This window comes from Megalobrama amblycephala, linkage group LG19, assembly GCF_018812025.1.
Source record: "Megalobrama amblycephala isolate DHTTF-2021 linkage group LG19, ASM1881202v1, whole genome shotgun sequence".
Lineage (NCBI taxonomy): Eukaryota > Metazoa > Chordata > Actinopteri > Cypriniformes > Xenocyprididae > Megalobrama > Megalobrama amblycephala.
In genome coordinates this window covers 8,102,530-8,125,009 of record NC_063062.1, presented here as the reverse complement: position 1 = coordinate 8,125,009, position 22,480 = coordinate 8,102,530, and the positions used below count along the sequence as shown (strand labels likewise).

General features: G+C 34.2%; 2 protein-coding genes across 4 annotated transcripts in view; both read right to left on the bottom strand.

Moving 5' to 3' along the window:
• plcg2 (phospholipase C, gamma 2) overlaps positions 1-5,352 on the bottom strand; it is a 28,656-nt gene extending 23,304 nt beyond the window's left edge. The window contains 5 exon segments of the mRNA XM_048168252.1: positions 74-108; positions 110-168; positions 675-827; positions 3,084-3,283; positions 4,943-5,352. Of these exon segments, the coding sequence (XP_048024209.1) occupies positions 74-108; positions 110-168; positions 675-827; positions 3,084-3,264 (428 nt within the window). The 5' untranslated portion in view covers positions 3,265-3,283; positions 4,943-5,352.
• Positions 5,353-6,667: 1,315 nt separating this feature from the next.
• On the bottom strand, positions 6,668-18,147 carry meak7 (MTOR associated protein, eak-7 homolog). 3 transcript variants are annotated; one of them, XM_048168251.1, is made up of 8 exons: positions 17,994-18,147; positions 14,122-14,284; positions 12,919-13,149; positions 11,623-11,767; positions 9,086-9,484; positions 7,370-7,488; positions 7,106-7,288; positions 6,668-7,012 (listed from the first exon to the last, which is right to left on the bottom strand). In XM_048168251.1, the coding sequence occupies exons 2-8, from the start codon at positions 14,278-14,280 to the stop codon at positions 6,896-6,898; spliced, it is 1,353 nt and encodes a 450-aa protein (XP_048024208.1). In that variant the 5' UTR covers positions 14,281-14,284; positions 17,994-18,147; the 3' UTR covers positions 6,668-6,895. The 3 variants fall into 3 exon arrangements, with proteins under 3 accessions (XP_048024208.1, XP_048024207.1, XP_048024205.1); XM_048168250.1 differs by lacking the exon at positions 17,994-18,147 and adding an exon at positions 14,479-14,583; XM_048168248.1 differs by lacking the exon at positions 17,994-18,147 and adding an exon at positions 14,378-14,486.
• Positions 18,148-22,480: the final 4,333 nt, after the last annotated feature.

Here is a 22,480-nt window from a genome sequence, read left to right as displayed (position 1 = left end):
CAGAAAATGAAACAAATATATGATTTGTGTTTATGGTTTATACACAAGGTATACTATCTCTGTGTGTGTGTACCTCTCTATAATCTCTGGTGTGTGAGCCACCAGTGTCCTCCTGTCTGAGTAACTCCAGTCCTGTCAGCCATTTTTCTGCATCGTCCACTGAATCAGCTGTGGAACAGCAAATACTATCAGTGCTAAAAACAATGCAACTATCTTTTCCACAGATAATTTTAGGATCACATCATGTTCTTCCCTTTAACAGTCATTTCTAAACCAGCCAAATAGAATATCCATTAACACAGGTAAACAAAATGCATTTTCCTGCAGTCTATAAATATCAAAATATTAAATAAATCTAAAATGTATACTGAAAGAAAGGAAGTGGCTCACTCAAGAGTCTCACATCAAACTCGGGCTAGTCACATGCTACAGTATAATTACCTGCTATGCACATCTCACACATTATATATAGACATTACACTGTATATATTTGTATCTCATAACGAAAGTTATGCTAGCTGTGCTTACTGAATTTTATATATTGTTTACTCGGTACATTGTGCACATTGCATATCACACTCGGGCATGTAATGGAGTGACAATAAAGTGATTTGATTGGATTTAAATGGTTTTTTAACTTAGAATATGTAATATTTATAAGAAAACAAACATACCACCGAGACTGAGAGTGTTGAGAACAAACTGAGAGCCGTAGAATATAGTAAAGCATGTGTTGGGGTCTGTATTTTTATCCTTGCTGTCCTTGAATCGATCAAATTCTTTGGAGTTTTTTCCTGGTCGTACTTCCCGGATCTCAGATATGTCCACTGCAAAAATAAGATCGCAACATAAACATATATACTGACAGTATTCAGATCAACAGACAGCAATCATAGTGTTGTTATTGTTAACTCCTGTAAAAGTAAAAAGACTATTAAAAATTATTTCTGTTACTTGAAATAAAGCTGAAATAAAATATAATATAAATATTAGATGAAAAACATGATACTTTTTTTTTAAATGTTGGCAACTACATATTAAATAAAAATAAATTAAAGCTAAATAGAAATATTAAAAATACTAATAACAAATTTATTAAAACTTTAACTAAAATTGAAATTAAAATATACAAATAAAAACACTATAATAGTGTATAAATAATACTAAAATAACACTGGACCAGATCTAATAAATTTATAAATAAACAAATAAATAAAGATAATTCCAGTGGGGAAGTGTTTTGAACTAAATATAAATGTATGTTTTTTAATATACTGATATATGAATTTATATAAATATCAGAAACACCATGATAAGGTGCATGACATGTTATGTCATAACCAACAAAAATAAGACTATGCACAGTATAAAACACACTAGGAGTCAAGTACAAAAGAAACGGTAGAAAGATTAGTTGGTGAGGAAAAGAAAAAGTGGCACTTCAGAGGGTGAGAAAAATGGGTGTGATGGCACTACAGACTCTCATAATTACTGGAAACAGATATTCAGTTCACTGGCCACACCCCAAGAATTGTCCTCCTACAAGATCATGGTGCCATATGGGTTTAGATTGTTGCTGCCCATGGAGACAGCGAAGTAGCTCACTTGGTTTTGAGACACAGCCTATGACTACTGTCTGAAATCAGCTCTCTATTATTGAACAGATCAAACTGGAATGTTAAAAGTTGACCATCAGTTCATCTCACTATTCATTTTATCTGTATCTATTTTTTTAAGAAATGTATACTTTTATTCAGCAAGGACAATAAAGACTTTTACACTGCAACAAAAGATTTCGGTAACACTTTATTTTAGGGTCTTTTAACTAGTTGCTTATTAGCTTGCATATTACTAGAACATTGGCTGTTTATTACGCACATATTAATGCCTTATTCTACATGACCCTATTCTACTTTCTTAATACTACCCAATACCTAAACTTAACAACTACAGTACCTTATTAACTATTAATGAGCAGTAAATTAGGAATTTATTGAGGGAAAAGTCGTAATTAATAGTGAATACGTGTTCCCTATAATAAAGTGCTACCGAGATTTCTATTTTAAATAAATACTGTTCTTTTGAAATTTCTATTTATCAAAGAATTCTGAAAAAGATTCTGAAAAAAAAAAGTGTATCATGGTTTTCCACAAAAATTTAAATTGTAATAAAATTTCACAATATTACTGTTTTTACTGTATTTTCATCAAATAAATGCAGCCTTGATGAGCATAAGAGACTTTTTTAAAATAAAAAAAAATTACAAAACTTTACCAACACCAAACTTTTGAATAGTAGTGTAATTAATTTAAATTTCTGTAAAACAATAACTAAAAAAACAAATAATCGGTAACACTTTACAATATTGTTCATTAGTTAACATGAACTAATAATGACTGCACTTCTACAACATTTATTAATCTTTGTTAATGTTAATTTCAGCATTTATCAATACATTATTAAAAACAAGAGTTGTATTTGTAAACATTAGTTAATGCACTGTGAACTAACATGAACAAACAACGAACTGCTATATTTTTATTACCTAACGTTAACAAAGATTAACAAATACAGTAACAAATGTATTGCTCATGGTTAGTTCATGTTAGTTAATACATATTTTAACATACGTACATAAGGCCACATATTTATAACATCCAAAGACACACGATAACTTTTAAGTAATTAAAGTATTGGTTTTAATTGTCTAATAAATAGTTCTGTTAAATCGATTAATCACGATTAATCGCATCTAACATATATATATATATATATATATATATATATATATATATATATATATATATATATATATATACATACATACACACACACACACACACACACACACACACACACACACACACACACACATATATTTACAAATTTTTATGTTAGATGCGATTAATCGCAATTATTCAATTTGACAGCACTACTAATAAACTTTTATCATAAAGTTCCTGTAAGTTAAATGGTAAAAGATGGCATTGGCAGCACCAGCATCAGGGGTTTGCTTCACATGTACAGTTTAAATCCAAATGTAAGAGAAAAAAGAAGAAATTAGCTTGAGGCAAGGCACTCACACACTCCCTCTGTCTTGTCGGCGGTGCGCGTCCAGGCGACCTGTCGTGTCTCCATGATGACCTGCACGGTAAGCCTCTCCATCCTCTGTCTGTACACTGTCATCACTATCCCCATCTCCAAGTCCCGCTTAATGAGACTCTTCTTGTACTCGGTCAGGTCTCCCTGAGTGCGGCCTGCCATCTCTGCCTTTGGCCACACACTGGAAAAAACAAACAGCCAAAGTGGTCACTTATTGCAATCTGTGTGGCAGCAGGTAGCCTACACATGTAGTCTCATGATGCATATGTAGACAACTGGCAGGTTTGTTTTCTGTACAACTCAATGATATAGCAAAAAATGTCAGTACTTTGAATATCAAAACACAACAGGACTATTTGATATTCAAATATTTCAAGATACTGCATTGAACAAATCAAACATTAAATAGTTAACCTAAAAATGTAAATTCGGTCATATTTAACTGACTCTCATGTTGTTTCAAAACCTGTATGAATTTCCTTCTTCTCTGGAACACAAAAGAAGATATTTTGAAAAATGTCTTTCATTGCCCATTCAATGGTAACTTTGATTACATGGACAAAAAAGGTTGAAACATTGTTCAAAATATAGTTTTTTTGTTCTGCAGATGAAAGAAATTCATTCAGGTTTTGAAACGGGTTTGGAACAACACAAGGATGAGTGATTAATGACAGAATTTTCATATTTGGGGGAACTATTTATTAGTTTGTTTGTATATTAGGTTTGATTCATGCAGTATCTTGAAACAGGCCTACTTGAAAATGAAATAATCCACTGTGTTGTAAACTTGCATGGAAGTTATGAAATAGATTATACAGTAACTGTTTCTATAGACAGCACAGCAGCAAATACATTCACTGAAGTTGTTAACTGAAACAAGTGCTTAAACAGAATTTGCCAGAACAATTGATTCCTCTTTACATGAGTTTTGGGTTTAAAGAAGTACAATTTGTGAGGAAGACAATGTTAATACTGTAATTTCACAATCACGCATGTCAGCTCTGATAATAGAAATTATCACAAACTGAAGAGGAATATCACCATCAGTTATCTGTGACTAAACAGTGCACCTTTCAGAGACAAGTCAGTTTTCCAAATTGTTGAACCATGGCAAGCAAAATAGATGTTTCATGTCTCGTTCCCCACAGAAGCTCATATTTGCATTGCAAATGATTAGCTGGGTACTGTGGAAGTGTCCCAAAGCAACTCCCTCTTTGAAAGTAAATCATTAACCCAGTAAACTCCATGTGGTTTCCATTCAGAAACCTTTGTACATTGGCCTCACACCCTCAATTCTTCCGTTTTGAGCTTTCTGTGTGAAAGAGAGAAAGAAACTATCTTTCCTAACATTTAAAAACAAGCATTTAGATAAAACAACCAACTAACAAACCAAAATATTTGACACAAATGAAGACAAGATATGAATAAGGGAAGATCTGTTGCTCTACAGTGTAAGAAAATGAAGATGTCACATCTGAGTGTGTCTTTACTGTAAGTACAATACCTAATTGTTATCATTCAAAACAAAAGGCAGTGGAGGCACACCTGCTTTTGCAGAATTTGCTTTTTTATAGACCACGAAAATGTATAGAACAATTTTGTGCATTACTTATAGTGCATTTTGTTGCAAATGTAATTTTCAAGTAACAGTTTTCCCATTGACGATGAATAAAGGAGCTTCAACTCATATTTAGTTCATAAAACTCCTTAAACTTTATCAGTGTATTTTTAATAAAAAGTAGGGCCTTTAAATCAAAAGTATACATACATAAACAGCTACTGTAATACCCCGTGATGTAAACATCCAAATAATAATAATAATAATAATAAAAATACTTACCCAAGTTTAGAGAAGAAAATCAATGACCACTTCGAAAACCACCTGCTGTAACCTAGCTAATTCTCATTTTTAAAAATAAAAAATAGTCTAATGCAGTATTGAAAACCCTCTATGATCAGTCTAGTCACAATGTGGTCAGTTCCTCTATTCGCTAAACACAAGGAAGTGAAGAGAACATTAAGAGAATAAAAAAAAACCGGAAGCAAAATTATCTATGCAAAATCCCCAGGGAACACAGGGCGAAGTGTGTACCACTCTGTCAAACTTTAGTGCCTTTGTGTCAGTTTAAAATACGCCAAAAATCGTGATATCTGATCTGAACACAGGAGAAGTGTTTATTTCAGTGTAGTCAGGCTGTTTAAAGTCGCATGTTGCCAGTGTTGACGTCATCGTGACATCACGACGTTCTTCACATTTAGTGTTTTATGTTTATTAACAGAACCGATTAATGACTGTTAAACTACATGTATGACTCTAAATGCAGACGGAATGCTTTAAAGAAAAGTATAAACATGTAAGCAAGCTTTCTAAGTAAACTTTGAGGAGGTGATATGAAAATGAAAGCACCTGTTGTTGGCAGCTGGGCGCTGGCTGTCAGAGGAAATTTGGTCGTTCAAAATGGTGTTAATGTTTCAGTAATTAATGGTTTTTCTTATTCGCATGTTTCTTTAAACAAGCGAATTAAAAAAGGCCTCCGTCGCCTAGAATGTAAACGTCGTGTTTAGGTCGCGGTGTTTTCTTATTTAGCTTTACTTTCCAGCGCATTCCACTGTTCATTTGCATTCAAAATGCATGAAAAATTCACAGACGAGGAGAGGTTGTTTGGTTATATGTGTGTCATACGAAGTATTACCATGGTAACTCTTGAAAAAAAAGTTTAATTTCTACCTAAAAACCTAACAAGTGGTTCATTCATTTCATCTCCATGTTGTATTGTAGATTATTAGGAATGTTCATTGTTTAATATGTATAACTGTGAGTGACAGCAAAAGAACCATTACTAAAAGCAGCAAACAATACAGTAATCTGCATATTTTATTAATACAGTGATGCATGCTGGGAACTCAGGTAGGCCTACTACAGCATCTATCAAAGTTACAGTTTACAGTTTAATGATTATTACACTGGATCCAACCACTCTGAATTGACATGTGAGTAATGAAAAAGACTGAAAAATCAAATAGAAATTCCAAATTATTGTGGAAATAAAATGTTGTATTTTTTATTACATTACAGATAAACAAGCCATACATACCTCTCTTTTGCATTTTAATTCTGAGAATTATATTTATGAATTTTGCAGGTGCTTCCTGGGATCAAACAAATAATAATAATAAAAAAAGATATTTAAATTTTCCATTTAAAGGGATAGTTCATCCAAAAATGAAAATTCTGTCATCATTTACTCACCCTCATGTTGTTCCAAACCTATAAAATTTCTTTGTTCTGCTGAACACAAAGGGAGATATTTGGAAGAATGTTTGTAACCAAGCAGATCTAGCCCCCCCATTGACTACCATAGTAGGAAAAAAAAATACTATGGTAGTCAATGGGGGTTGAGATGACAGAATTTTCATTTTTGGGTTAACTATCCCAAAATGTTTCAGTTTACAGACTTTACAGACATATTAAAGACACTAAATTTTATCAGTCAAGACAAAATGCAACCATATAACGTCCAGATATTTGATGAGAAATGCAGAAATGCAGAATTCAGTCACACAGTTTTTGTGTCTTTGTCATTTTAATACTTCACAGAAAGCAGGAAACCCGTTCCTTGATTTTGCATATCCACATTTAAGCTACAGTGTAAAAACACCTTAATAAGTGGTTCCTGACAGTGTGGTTTCTTCTTCAATTATATTAGTGTAAAAACACACACCAAACCAAACACTAAAAAAGAACCACTGCTGGTTTGATCTCCACGTTGTCTTCATATTTTCCCCTTCCTCACTATCCCTCATCCTCCTCAGGTTCTCGGAGACCTTGGCTGTGCAGTGTCTTCCCTGTCATTTCCATCATGGCCTGTACTTCAGGATCTGCATCTAGAACGCTTTTCTTCTTCTCATCCTGAACGGCAAAATTAGGAACAAACATTTCAGTTTTGCATGATTACATTTATCCTTTTTTTGTTTCAAAAATGTAAAGCATATTAGAACAGACCTGTTCTTGTTCTTCAGGTGGCTGCCCAACGCCCCACACCTCGACAGTGTCCAGTTTGAAGTCCTCGTCTCCTGAGAGCTGAGGACTTCCATATGTGGTGCACCGTGGTCGAGCCCTACTGTGGCCATTTCCAAAATCACAGTCCAACCACAAGCCGAAATAGCCATGCTGACCACCCATACCCTACAAAGAGAGGTAACTATGTAGTTTTGTTTTGCTCCATGGTTTTGTAAAGCCTTGAGCACTGTTTAACATTGATCTCACCAAGCCATTTGGCATGGTCTGCTGGCCCTGGTTCAAGTACATGTAATGATTGTTATAGCCTGTGCAGGTGAACACTCGCATGTAGGGAGAAACCGAGAAGAGGAAGCACCTGGAATCGCCTAGTGCAAAAAGAAGAAAAAAAACATTGATTGTAATGTATAAAGGTGTGTTCACACCATGTCGGAATTACGTAATTATGAGATTCTTAGAAAAAAAGGTTCTATAACCTTAAAGGGTTCTGTCAGGTGCTTCATATATTTTATATTTCATATTTTTTTAGGGGTTCCGATCATGGGATCATTTTATAAATTTTTTTTATTTTGAATAAATTTTATTAAAGGTCCCGTTCTTAGTGATCCCATGTTTTAAACTTTAGTTAGTGTGTAATGTTGTTGTTAGAGTATAAATAAAATCTGTAAAATTTTAAAGCTCAAAGTTCAATGCCAAGCGAGATATTTTATTTAACAGAAGTCGCCTACATCGAACGGCCAGTTTGGACTACATCCCTCTACTTCCTTCTTTAATGACGTCACTAAAACAGTTTTTTGACTAACCTCCGCCCACAGGAATACACAAGAGTTGCGTTTGTAGAGTGTGTTTGTCGCATGTCGTCGAAACGCTGTTATTTTCATCCCGCAGTCCAATCACCGGGTCTGATTCCGGCTCAAATTGATAGGGTAAAATTAAGGACATGTTTACAATAACACTGAGCGCGTGCATCTCCACGTTATGGTAAGAGGCGTGACCTTTCCGGGCAAGGAGTGCTAAGCTGCTGTCGAATCACAACACAGGAACCGCTGGCACAATCAGAACTCGTTACGTATTTCTGAAGGAGTGACTTCATAGAACAAGGAAGCCCGTTTTTATGACAGTGGAAACAGCGGTATACAGATAAGTAAATTATGTGAAAAATACTGTGTTTTTTTTACACGCGAAACATGAACACATGTTATATTGCACACTATAAACACAATCAAAACTTCAAAAAACCACGAAAAACGGGACCTTTAATTCAACAGCTCGTAAACATACATTTTTACTAGAAAAAAATGAAATAACCCATTCAACATTCATTTATTTTGTAATCACATTTCTCCTTATAGAATTTATCCTTATTCATATAGAACCCTTTTTGGTTTAGATAATTGGTCTCGGCCGATTCGTTAAAAAAATTTGGCATCGTTTAAAAACAGCCAATGATCAGGGCTGATTATATCCTGTCAATCAAAAGGGGGCGGAAAATGTGTTTAGACTGTAAGTCATACTGTGTGTGAAGAAAATCTCTCGTGTTGAATATAGGGCAAGTTAACGTGGCAATAACGCATTAAAAGTTAAAAAATAGCGATGTTAAAGCAGGCTCTATCTGAACCTATGAATCACAGAATTTTCATTTTTAGGTGAACTGTCCCTTTAAGAAAATCAAACAGCAGTATCATTCTGAATAATTGGCTATCGGTATCGGTGGCTCTCTTTAAAATTGGGTTCTATACAGAAACCCACTAAACCTTTGTTCTAAGAGTGTACCATGTGATCAATGTACCACCTGACTGCCATAGAGCTATTTTAGTGCTGATATTGTTGCCATAGAAACACATAATTCCGAGTACAACGACGTGAACGGCTCCTATTCCAGGTTATCATCTTGTAATTATGGTAATTACGACATTGCGTGAACACAGCATAACATTGTACATGTTTTATTCCTTCCGAACTCACCCTGGAACTGAGGTTTGACCTCCCAACTTTGAGATGCGAAGCCCCCAAAGATATGGCCTTTAGTGTCTTTTACCAACATGACAGTGGGACCCCGACTTTTGCAGTTGGCCACCAATCGGGTGAAGCTTTCCCCGTGTATGTTTGTGGAGAATAACAACCTCCAGGGGGCGGTGTGTCCCGCGGGCAGCTGAGGGGACAGGAACATCAGAAGAGGTAGATTCAAGAGACATCGGAGGTCACTCCAGGGAGCGTACCGACACGGGGGCAACAGAGTTGGGGGAGGACGAGAGGGCAACCCAACTCCTAGCCCCTCACCAATCAGGAGTTCCAAAAACATGGCCATTGCTGGGATCCGGAAAAGCCAGTCTTCCAGACATGGAATGTCACACGTATTCTGATCTATTGAAGCGATAAGGATTAATTATATTAAATAATCCTCTTGCTGTGCACTGTATCTGTATTGTTAACTAAAACTGAAATAAAAAAAGCTAAATAGTAATATTAAATAAAAACAAGGTAACATCTTACAATAAGGTCCTGTTAATTAAGTTAGTTAGTTAATGTTAGCTAATGCATTAATGTTAGTTAAAGGTGCAGTATGTAATATTGACAGCTAGTGGTTGAAACGGGTACTGCAGTCCAAATTCAAAATATTGCTCCTTCACTGCTCACACGGGTTGCCAGATTGAGGACACGCAACAGGAACAAGCACAACTGACAATGGAAGGCAATGAACCTTACACTGTAAGTTGATGAGTTGATTTATCTGTGTTTTAATGTGCCTCTGGACATAGATCTTCTTTAATGGATGCCAAGGCTTTTTAGGTCAGGAAGAATCTGCAATCTCTGACCTAATTTGTTTGCTGGCTTCCATGCCAAATGGCAGCACAGAGTGTTGAAATACTATTAGGTAAATTGGCAGTGGGCGGGATCATATGTAAACGATATGTATATTTATCTATAATCACACAGACCTAAACAAAAACAGACATTATAACCCAGAACACACATTTCAAAGTAGAATAACTGGCTGTAGCATTGTTTTTCAGAGAAACAAGTGAACTTAACATGTTTCCTAAATATCTGCAAACATATTATGGTATTTTTGTGCTTTAGTACAGGCAAAAAAAAAAACATTACATAGAGCACCTTTAATAAAACTACAGCTGTTCATTGTTAGTTCATGTTAGCTCAGGTCCATTAAATGATGTTAAGAGATGAAACTTTTGATGTTGAAATTAACATTAACTAAAATTAATAAATGCTTTAGAATTATTTTTCACTGTTAGATCATGTATATATATATATATATATATATATATATATATATATATATATATATACAGTACAGACCAAAAGTTTGGAACCACTAAGATTTTTTATGTTTTTAAAAGAAGTTTCGTCTGCTCACCAAGGCTACATTTATTTAATTAAAAATACCGTAAAAAACAGTAATATTGTGAAATATTATTACAATTTAAAATAACTGTGTACTATTTAAATATATTTGACAAAGTAATTTATTCCTGTGATGCAAAGCTGAATTTTCAGCATCGTTACTCCAGTCTTCAGTGTCACATGATCCTTCAGAAATCATTCTAATATGCTGATTTGCTGCTCAATAAACATTTATGATTATTTTCAATGTTGAAAACAGTTGTGTACTTTTTTTTTTCAGGATTCCTTGATGAATAGAAAGTTCAAAAGAACAGCATTTATCTGAAATACAAAGCTTCTGTAGCATTATACACTACCGTTCAAACGTAAGAATTTTTATTTTTATTTTTTTGAAAATAAATTAAAGAAATGAATACTTTTATTCAGCAAGGATGCATTAAATCAACCAAAAGTGGCAGTAAAGACATTTATAATGTTACAAAAGATTAGATTTCAGATAAACATTGTTCTTTTGAACTTTCTATTCATCAAATAATCCTGAAAAAAAATATTGTACACAAATATTTTGTACAATTGTACACATTAAATGTTTCTTGAGCAGCAGATCAGCATATTAGAATGATTTCTGAAGGATCATGTGACACTGAAGACTGGAGTAATGATGCTGAAAATTCAGCTTTGCATCACAGGAATAAATTACTTTGTGAAATATATTCAAATAGAAAACAGTTATTTTAAATTGTAATAATATTTCACAATATTACTGTTTTTTACTGTATTTTTAATTAAATAAATGTAGCCTTGGTGAGCAGACGAAACTTCTTTTAAAAACATTAAAAATCTTAGTGGTTCCAAACTTTTGGACTGTACTGTATATATAAAACTAGTGTTGTTGACTTATGTGAACAAATGGAATTATTGTAAAAAAAATGACAAAAGCACAAATCATAAAATATAAAGATGTAAAAATAAAAGCTAATTCAAAATATTAATAAATACTATAATAGTATATAATAATACTAAAAGAGCACTTTTTTAAAAGCAGATTTATCCAAATTATTCACATTATTCAAAAATGCACTTTATTCATTTTCATTTTCATTTAATCTAAAATAGCTTACTGTGATACTGATACAAACCTGAAGATTTTAATTCAGAGGTCAAATGTTCTGCCAGCAGTTTAACTCCTTGATGGCCATCAGCCATGCGATCTGGTTGCCAACCTCGCAGATGCCCCCTGTGGGCTAGAGTCTGCACTGCAGCTGAAACCAGGTCTTCCACAAACTATTTAATAAACATAAAATAACCACAATAAGATCTCAAGAATGATTTGGAAATTGAATTGATGCTTCATTGTTAAATTGACTCTATGGGTTTAAAAAGTTATTCACATATAAACATTGATCAGTGAACATAAACAGAAACTCAACTGAGCCAGCTTGACATGCAAGAACAAACCTCTTTGGTTCTAAGAGGTTAGAAACTAACCTTATTGGTTCTCTCATGTGTCAAGCAAACATGCTTGAGCTTTTGTTTACCACAACTGATGAGTGAGTTTATCAATGTTTATATGTGTTCATCTGTTCATCATATAAAGCGATCGCGTCTCTTCAGAAAATGCAGACTAAACTGCTCATTTTATAGGATTAGTTCAATGATCTCTTTGTTAATTATTTGAAATGTCAAAGTGTCAGTTGTGTAGCTGTCTATGGAGAAAATCAATTGTGAAAGATCTTGCCAATCAAAAGATCTTCATTTGTGTTCCAAAAATGAACGAAAGTCACAACAAGGTGAGTAAATATGACAGAATTTTCATTTTTGGATGAACTAACCCTTCAAAGGTGCAGTATGTAATATTGACAACTAAGGGTTGAAATGGTACCGCAGTCCAAATTCAAAATATTGGAGAGAATTGTTTCACCCTCCTCCTCAGACTCAACGCTCACACCGATTGCCAGATTGAGGACACGCAACAGAAAAGAACGAGCGCAATTGGAAAGCGAAAAGCCTTACACTGTAAGTTGATCAGTTAATGTATCCACATTTTAATATGCCTCTGGTTATAGAGCTTTTTAAGAGCATTCATGCCTATGCTTTTAAGGTCAGGTAGAATCTGCAATCTCTGACCCAGTTTGTTTGCTGGCGCTGTGTCTACCGCCAACTGGCAACCCGGGGTGTTGAAATTCTATTGGGTAAATTGGCAGTGGGCAGGATCACACAGACCAAAACAAAAACACATTCCAACACAGAACACACATTTCAAAGTAGAATAACTGTCTATAGCATTTTTTTTCAGAGAAACAAATATGTAAATTTTGCATGTTTCATAAATATCTGCAAACATATTATGGTATTTTTATACTTTACTACAGTCAAAAAATTACATACAGCACCTTTAATACTGAAACACTATATAATGAGATGGTGATACTTACACCTCTGATCTGCTCAGGTGTGGTAGCAGTTGCCTTTGCACCCTCTGCCATTGCCAAGACCAAAGGTGCACGTTCCTCTGCAGTTCCTCTAAGAATATCAGCCAGGAAAATAACCAACTGCTCACAACTGACCCCATCACCAGGGGGCAGTGGTACTTCTGGATCAATGCTGTGTATGCCATGGAATACTCTCTTTATCATTGATTCTGAAGCCATCTTTCCCATTGTCATCTGAAACAAATAAAAAGAATACAAACAGTCCATATTAATGTAGTGTTGGCACAGATATTCAATCCAAAGAGACAGACCTGTACCTGTTCACCAGCCATTTACTAAATTTACTAAAATACCATGGTTTTGAATCATTCAGTTCAAGATACTGTTATAGTTTTTATTAATATTTTGAATTTGTTTTATTATTTATTTTTATATTTTCTGTTTTTTTAGTAAAAGTTATAGTAATTTTGTTTTTTTAAATGTATAGTTTTTTTTGTTAATTTTATTTCCATATTAGTTATTTTATTAAGTACATCAAGGTAATATAAGTTTTTTTTTATATATCTTATTTTATTTCAGTTAAGGTTTATTTTAAGTATGAAAATATTTTTAGTTAACAATAATAATCGGTTTATCACACACCAAAATCATTAAGGATAGTGTCATGCATCCTTCCCTAATATATATATATATATATATATATATATATATTTGAGTGTGTGTGTATATATACCCCCCGACTCTTAATGCGTCGTGTTTCCTTCTGGAGCATCAGTTAATGTTTGAACCTTTTGTAATAGTTGTGTTTGAGTCCCTCAATTGTCCTCAGTGTGAAAAGATGGATCTCAAAATCATTCAGTCACTGCTGTAAAGGACTCAAATATGCAAAAGATGCTGGAAAACTGAAGAATTTTTGGGACCTGGAGATTTTTTTCTGAAGAACAGAGCTCAGTTTAACTGCTCAGAACAAACAAGGGACTCATGAACAACCATCACACAACAACAACAAAAAAAAAAAAAAACAGTCGTAGATCATTCAGGTAACCACACACAGCATTAGAATAAGTGGTTCACATACTTTTGAACGGGGCCACACACACACACACATATATATACACACACACACACACACACACACACACACACACACACACACACACACTATACACATTACAGATCTAGTTTTAATGCTATTTTTTGCCTTACCTTAAACAAGTCTAGGGATAAAACTTTCCCCGTTTTTCCAGATGAAGCAGAGGAGCCAGCTCCATGAAGCCTGTCAAATGTCCCTTCTATAACAGGTCTTTCATCCGGACGAAAACGAGCCAGTCGTTTCTGCGCTACAACACTGTCGGTGTTCCCCATCACCCTGGAGGGAAAACACGAATTAATGTCAAAATAAATGAATTAATTCATGGAATTTAGTCTGACTGTCATGGGCAAAAATGGATTCATAAAATACATGCTTAGTTTCATCTCCTGACTGAAACAAGTGCTAATAAGAAACTCAATGCAATACAATGCACACTTGAGTTCTGAAAAACTGAACTGAGATTTTCAGACCTGGTCAGCGGCTCAATTTGACATTTCGACTCACGATGTAAACACACACACACAAACTATTTCCTGGTTCTGCACTACATCACGCGCTGAGGACCAATGAATGAAGAGAAATTTCAAACCGCGCTGTGATTGGCTGGATCAGAGTTGCGTCATCCGCAGAGTGCTAGTGGCTTTCCCGGAGGCAAATTAGTTGGAATTTGTGTGAAAAATAATAAGAACGAAGGATACTATTACATTTACCATTTACTTCCTAAAACGCCAGATTGTTTGATCTAGATGTAGCTACTTTTATCTTACTTTTGTAGATTAATATTATATTTTATTAACATTATTTACAATTACGTTCTGTAAGTAGCCTATTTGTGTAACATTTACTTTCTGCTAATTACATTAGTAGTCTGATTATATAGAAAAGTATTTGCATTAGGGTTTTTAGGACCACACTGAGAACAAAGCATACATTGCCGTTAAATTATCTAAATCAGGGGACCCCCAAGGGGCCGCAAGGGAGTCCTATGGGGTCTGTGGAAAAGTGTAAAAATAATAATAATAAATAGGATTAAACTAACAAATAAATAATAAATACATTAAATGAAATAAATAACACTTTGATTAAAATAAATAAATTGATTTAAATACATAATGCATCTAAATAAACAATATATCTACAGTACCTCACAGTAATATATCATATAACATAACAGAAAATAAATATTTTCCAAATCCTATTTTAAGCATATTTTTAATATTATTTTTCCAGTATAAATGTGTTTTTTTATACGTGAAAATATATAGCTGCCTTTTAAATTTTAGGATGGGGCACCAGGATGATATCTGTGGGTCCATGAAAGATTGAAAGACCCCTGAACTAAATTATTACATGTTTCTCTGCTTATCTAAAGATAAAACAGCACATAAGATTGGCAAGTAGGTTAGATATATATAAATATAGGTTATATAATATAATTAGTTTGAATTAGTTTATAATTAGCCTAGTTTTTACAGGTTGGCTCAGCGAACTAATTTGTCCGTCATTGGGAAGAGTATGCAGTACCTCTTGTTGACCGTAAGAGGTCAGACTAATACAGCTATTTAAAGCAGCAGCTTTGTCTTTTCCGTGGAGCTTTACAGATCTTTCTCAACAGGCGATGAAAAACGCCTTTTAAGGGCATGAGATTCATGCGAGATCTGGGCGTGATGCCCGCTGACGCGTTGACGTTCAGCAGTCTTAACCAGAAGTTTTAAAAGAAGCCGTTTAAGGACATTTCCGTATCTTAAGTGTTAGTAAAACTGGAAATAGTCAAATCAGATGACCTGCAGGAAGGGATAGTATTCAATTCGATGCTACTGAAACAGAAAGATAAGCTATCATATGTAATGAATGAATCGCAAAACCTCACGGTAGATAAAAAATGAATGTACTGCGCATGCTCATCAATCATCCGCCCAGCATGGAGGCTTGTTGAACTCTGTGCCAGTGCTCAGGGCTGAGATTCTCTACTGCCATGTGTAGCCGTTCGTTACTTCTCTCGAGTCAAATGCACATACACAGGTTTGCTGTATTACCATGTATATAACCTTTTATTAACTTCTGTTTTTATACTGAGCTATTTCCCTATTCCTTCCCTAAATCTAGCCCTCACAAACCATTTCATTTCATTAAGACATCATTTAGTATGCTTTTTAAGCCATGTTTTTTTGTGACTGGCCCCCACAATGTATATGATTTCAGCTTTTACTGCTCTTATGGGGACATCTTGTCTCCACAATGAAGCCAAAACTGATCCACAAACACACCTTAGAAGTTTTATTGGGGGCCTTTAATTGATGCAGTCATTTTCATGCCTAGTGATAGGCTATTTACTACATCTTAAACTTAAATCTAACACTCAAACTGGTTGACAATGTTAGATTTAAAGCATGATTTGATTTAAAGTCACCATGAAATCAAAATTTTTATTCTTATGTTTTTATGGAATACTGTGTTATTTATTATAAACCTTATATCCGTACGCATTATTATTATTTTAATTAATGTGCCCTTGTAGTCTTTGATCAAATAACCCTCTGCTTGGAGCGAAATTTCTTCTCTTTACAAGCGTAAAGGTGGGATAACCTGTCACTCACATGAGATCATAGCCCCAGATCAATTCCTGATGGACAAAATCAAGTCCACCATGATTTTACTTGGGTAAAGTTGGTTTTATATTCGCACATTCGGACTTCTGATAAATTCAGGCTTTCCAATAAATGTGCAATAAATGAATGTTTGCGAATTTTAAGCAGCGACATGATATTGACAACCAACGATTGTCAACTTACAACATTTTTCACAGTCGATCAAAATAGGCAAGTATTGTTTTGAATGTCCACTGAATGTCCAAGTCATGATTTTCTCATTCAAGAATATGCTCTCACGACTTTCATGCCAAACATTATGATTAATGAGCTTTTGAAACTTCTTTTTTATGAGCTTTTTAAAAAAAAAAAAAAAATCTTTAGGCCTACTTCATGAAAGTTATCTCATGTTATCAAGGTTTGTACATATTACATATATGCTTAAAGGTTATAGAACATGTGAACAACAGGTTTTTACAACCTAATTGTACATGGTCACTGTGTACAGTAGTCTCTAATGAGCAGGTGTAAACTTCAACAATGCTGCTATTGTGCTGCAGACCAACATGCTCACAGCATGTTCATGCATAGGCCTGGCCTTTCTCAGTTTTGTTGTTTCAGGTGAACAAAAGCCCAAAAACACTATTTTCCTGTTATCACTGTAAAGCTGCTCTGAAACAATCCGTGTTGTGTAAAGTATATATATTTTAGGTGACTTGATATTTCATGAAGCATACAGTGCCACTTATATACTGAGTTATTTATATACTGCAATATTTGAATATGCTGCAGCTGTTTGTATTGTTTGGTTTCCTTTTCTAGCCTTTCATGAATCAACACCTTCTACACTGTAAAAAATTATTTTCATGATTTGTTATCACAACATTTTTTCTTCTGTCAAATCAACTTCAATAATTAATGTGGTTCAGATAACATAATATTTTAAGTTTCTGTTGATTAAACCAATCACCTTCACTGTATTAACTAAAATTTTTCATTTCAATGAACTCAAAATTTTAAGGCAACCAGGTAACATAATTTTTTAGTTAACCCAACAATTCTTTTTTACAGTGTAGTTTAAATATGAGTATTGCTTTAATATGTGCAGTCACATATCAACATTTCCATATTTCACATTATTATACATTTTTTGTCTCTTGATATTGACTTATTTCTTTATAATCTTGATTTGCTTATTATAATATTGTATGTTAGTTTGTACTTTACTATTTAATTAATTGTATTCAATCTATAATCATTTTAAATGTGCAATCATATTCTAAACAACAGCAACTATTTGCAATGAAAGGTCATACTTTGTAGCTATCATGTTTCTAACAGGCACAGACATTTTTTAAATTGAAACAGTGAAAAGGTTTCTATGGTGGTAAACTAACCATAGTCACTGTCTGTGGCACCTCCAATCTGCAAGTTGAGGCATGAGGTTTCTCTTTTTCTCGTCGAAAGCTTCTTGCTCCTTCCTTTATCTGCCACTGTCGTTCCACAGCCCTATATGGTAAAAGTCTGTATCACACTCAGTATACAGGAAATGGTGAAAACTTTAGCACCCACGCTCATAGAAGTGCATGCAAACACTGTTCTTTCTCTGTGGTACTCATTTGTGTTTAGTAACCACATTACTGTTATCAATAAGACTCGTTGTGTAATAAGGAACTAACAATTCTCTCAAAAGTCTTTGCTTCTTTCTTGCTATCGTCTATTTTTCTATCTTTCCTGCCTTCATTTGCATATCATCACAGGCACATTAACCGATTTCATGAGCGCTACAACTTCTGAAGTGCCTTCAGGTGTGACTGATGCATGGCACTGATATCTGGCTAAGAATATCAAGGGATCTGTGTTTTAAAAAAATGTTTTAATTATCCCCAAACTCATTTTAGTTTGCATTGTAGTATAGCTACTAAAAATAATACATTTATTTTCCAGTACAGCTCTTCATGAAATATGAGGTCAAATTGGGTATTTTATTATAGGGGGTGTACTTGAGATATTTTAATAAGATCATAATTAAACAGCTGAATATATTTGAGACTATAAAAGCTGACCTTTTCTTTTGATCTTTGCGCTTGACCTTTCATCGCATTGTTTGTGTCTCTGCATTGGTTTGCAAGAAGTGGGTCTAATCAATAACTTTGTTATCCAGCTCACTGACCCATATGCTAAAGAGCTATAGCCCAATTAAATGGGAATTACTAGTCAGCTAACTGTTCAGGGAGATTGATAGATTTGTTTTGGAGTAATTAAACTGAGGCAGATTCAGACAAGTTTTCTGGTAAGGGTACTTCCTGTTTCAGTACTGGAAAATGATGTTGGTTCCTGGTTAATGTTTATAGTTGCATTTATGAAGTCTTGCCAGTGCTGTATTCTCATGTGTATGTTAGCTTCCTTGATCATTACCATTCAAAAATTTGGGGTCAGTAAGATTTTTTTGTTTTTTTTTTGTTTGTTTGTTTGTTTTTGAAAGAAAGAAAGAAAATAATACTTTTATTCAGAAGGAAGCATTAATTTAATACTTTTACATTGTTACAAAATAATATGTATTTCAAATAAATGCTATTCTTTGGAACTTTACATTCATCAAAGAATTTTCAACATTGATGATAATGTTTCTTCAACATGGTTCTTGAGCATCAAATCAGCATATTAGAATAATTTCAGAATTAAAGGGTTAGTTCACCCAAAAATGAAAATTCTGTCATTTATTACTCACCTTCATGTTGTTCCACACCCGTAAGACCTTCATTTTTGATGAAATCCGATGGCTCAGTGAGGCCTGCGTTGAAAGCAATTTATTTACACTTTCAAACGCCCAGAAAGGTACTAAAGTTATATTTAAAACAGTTCATGTGACTACAGTGGTTCAACCTTAATGTTATGAAGTGACGAGAATACTTTGTGCGCCAAAAAAACAAAATAACGACTTTATTCAACCATATCTAGTGATGGGCGATTTCAAAACACTGCTTCATGAAGCTTCGAAGCTTTATGAATCTTTTGTTTCGAATCAGTGGTTTGGAGCGTGAAAGTAACGTGATTTCAGTAAAAGAGGCTTTGTTATTGTCATAAGTGTTTCAATGGTTCACGTGAATTTGGTGGTTTAATACGCGCTCCGAACCACTGATTCGAAACAAAAGATTCATAAAGCTTCGAAGCTTCATGAAGCAGTGTTTTGAAATCGCCCATCACTAGATATTGTTGAATAAAGTCGTTATTTTGTTTTTTTGGCACACAAAAAGTATTCTTGTTGCTTCATAACATTAAGGTTGAACCACTGTAGTCACATGAACTGTTTTAAATATAACTTTAGTACCTTTCTGGGCATTTGAAAGTGTTAATTATCTTCAATGCAGGCCTCACCCTTTACGGATCATATGACACTGAAATAGTGGAATATGGAAATGGTGGAGGGAGGGGCTGGAGACCCTGGAATAATCTGTTTGAACATTAGTTATATATTAATATATTTTAAAATAGAAAACAGTTATATATTTTACTGTGTTTTTGATCACATAAGAGACTTATTTTAAAAATATTAAAACATTTTACATCTTTTTTTTAACAGTTTTTTGACACTACAAAAAAAAAAATATATATATATATATATATATATATATATATATATATATATATATATATATATATATATTAATGAAGTCAGTTAAATTGGCAGGTCAAGTACAACATTTTTATTTTTGATTTTGCATGTTAATTTCTACCCTGAACCTAAGGTGTTTTCCAGACTACCGATTTGCATTTCTACAAAAACAAACCTTCATAAAGCTAGAGCACATTCAAGAGGGGGCTGAATCCAACCCACAACTGAACATAAGGCCAGTGAATGATGAATTAGAGTGATGAAAAGAGTGAATTATTTTATAAATATGTAAAAATATTTCTGTTTTCAAATAGCTCCAGGACTTTCAACATTCAACAGCATATGAGAACTTTGCAAGTTGGAATGTTGGGAAGAGTGTTGGTAATGGCGACCCTACTATTGGCCAGCAGGTTAGTGACAATTGGACCACTGAGCCAGGTTTGGCTGGTTGGAGTGCATCTTGTTAGCTCATAACAATGGCAGTACTGTGCCAGAGCCTGAATGGTTCACAGGAACATTGCGAAGTGAACCATTCACTCACTCTCAATGGGCACCCCTTTCTCGCCCCAGTAAAATCCAATCATCCTCTTCCCCCAATGTTTGACTCATCCGAACCAGTTCTTGTAAACCATGCTCTCAAACCATCTTCATGTCATTGTCCCTTGATTTTCTGTACTCTTAGTCCCATAAAATGTAAATAAAGGTCTTTGTATTTAAACAAATTTCACAAATTTCCCTTTGTCAACACCTCTGAAGCGTCAGAAAGCAAGCAATAAGGCAAAACAGCAGAACTTTGTGTAAACCCTGCTCTCCATTTGGGTTCTTCCTGGAGGGAGCCATAAAAGGTTAACAGCAGACTGTGTTTGTTCTCATCAGACTCCTCCTACACAACTTGCTTGATGTACAGTAATTGGCTATCAAAATATATTTAAAGCCGCTAACAAATTTATTATGTAATTTACATGACTGACTAAGATTCAGTCAGTAAGATTTTTTTTAAAGAAATTAATACTTAAAGGTGCCATAGAATTGAAAATTGAATTTACCTTGGCATAGTTGAATAACAAGAATTCAGTACATGGAAATGACATACAGTGAGTCTCAAACTCCATTGTTTCCTCCTTCTTATATAAATCTCATTTGTTTAAAAGATCTCCGAAGAACAGGCGAATCTCAACATAACACAACAGTCGGGATCATTAATATGTACGCCCCCAAATTTTGCTTATACCAGCCCATGTTCAAGGCATTACACAAGGCAATATTAACATCTGGAGCTGTGCACAGCTGAATCATCAGACTTTATGCAGGTAAGCAAGCGAGAACAACAGCGAAAAATGGCAGATGGAGCAATAATAACTGACATGATCCATGATAACATGATATTTTTAGTGATATTTGTAAATTGTCTTTCTAAATGTTTCCTTAGCATGTTGCTAATGTACTGTTAAATGTGTTTAAAGTTACCATTGTTTCTTACTGTTTTCACGGAGACGAGCCGTCATTATTTTCATTATTAAACACTTGCAGTCTGTATAATTAATAAACACAACTTCATTCTTTATAAATCTCTCCAACAGTGTGTAATGTTAGCTTTAGCCCGTTAGCCATGGAGCACAGCCTCAAACTCATTCAGAATCAAATGTAAACATCCAAATAAATACCATACTTACATAATCGGGTATGCTGCATCATGAACACTTTGTGAAGATCCATTTTGAGGGTTACATTAGCTGTGTGTACTTTGTTTATGCAATGTATTATAGAGTCGCAAGCTCAGGGGCGGGGAGTGCGAGCATTTAAAGGGGACGCACGCTGAATCTGTGCATATTTAATGATGCCCCAAAATAGGCAGTTAAAAAAAAATGAATTAAAAAAAATCTATGGGGTATTTTGAGCTGAAACTTCACAGACACATTCAGGGGACACCTTAGACTTATATTACATTTTGTGAACAAGCATTCTATGGCACCTTTAATACTAAAGATACTTAAGACTTAATACTAAAGACTTAATAATAAAGCAAAGATGCATGTTGATAAAAAGTGACAGTGAAGACTTTTATATTGTAAAAAATATATATATATATTTCAAATAGATGCTGTTCTTTTGAATTTTCAACAAACAGTGTATTAGAAGGATTTCTGACCCAGACCCTATGCCTTCTGTATTCAACTTGCAAAAAAAGCATAACTGACTTGTTTCATAAGCTGAATACGGAAGGCGTAGTACGTAGCATACGTGTTTTGAACTGCAAGAAGCGTTATG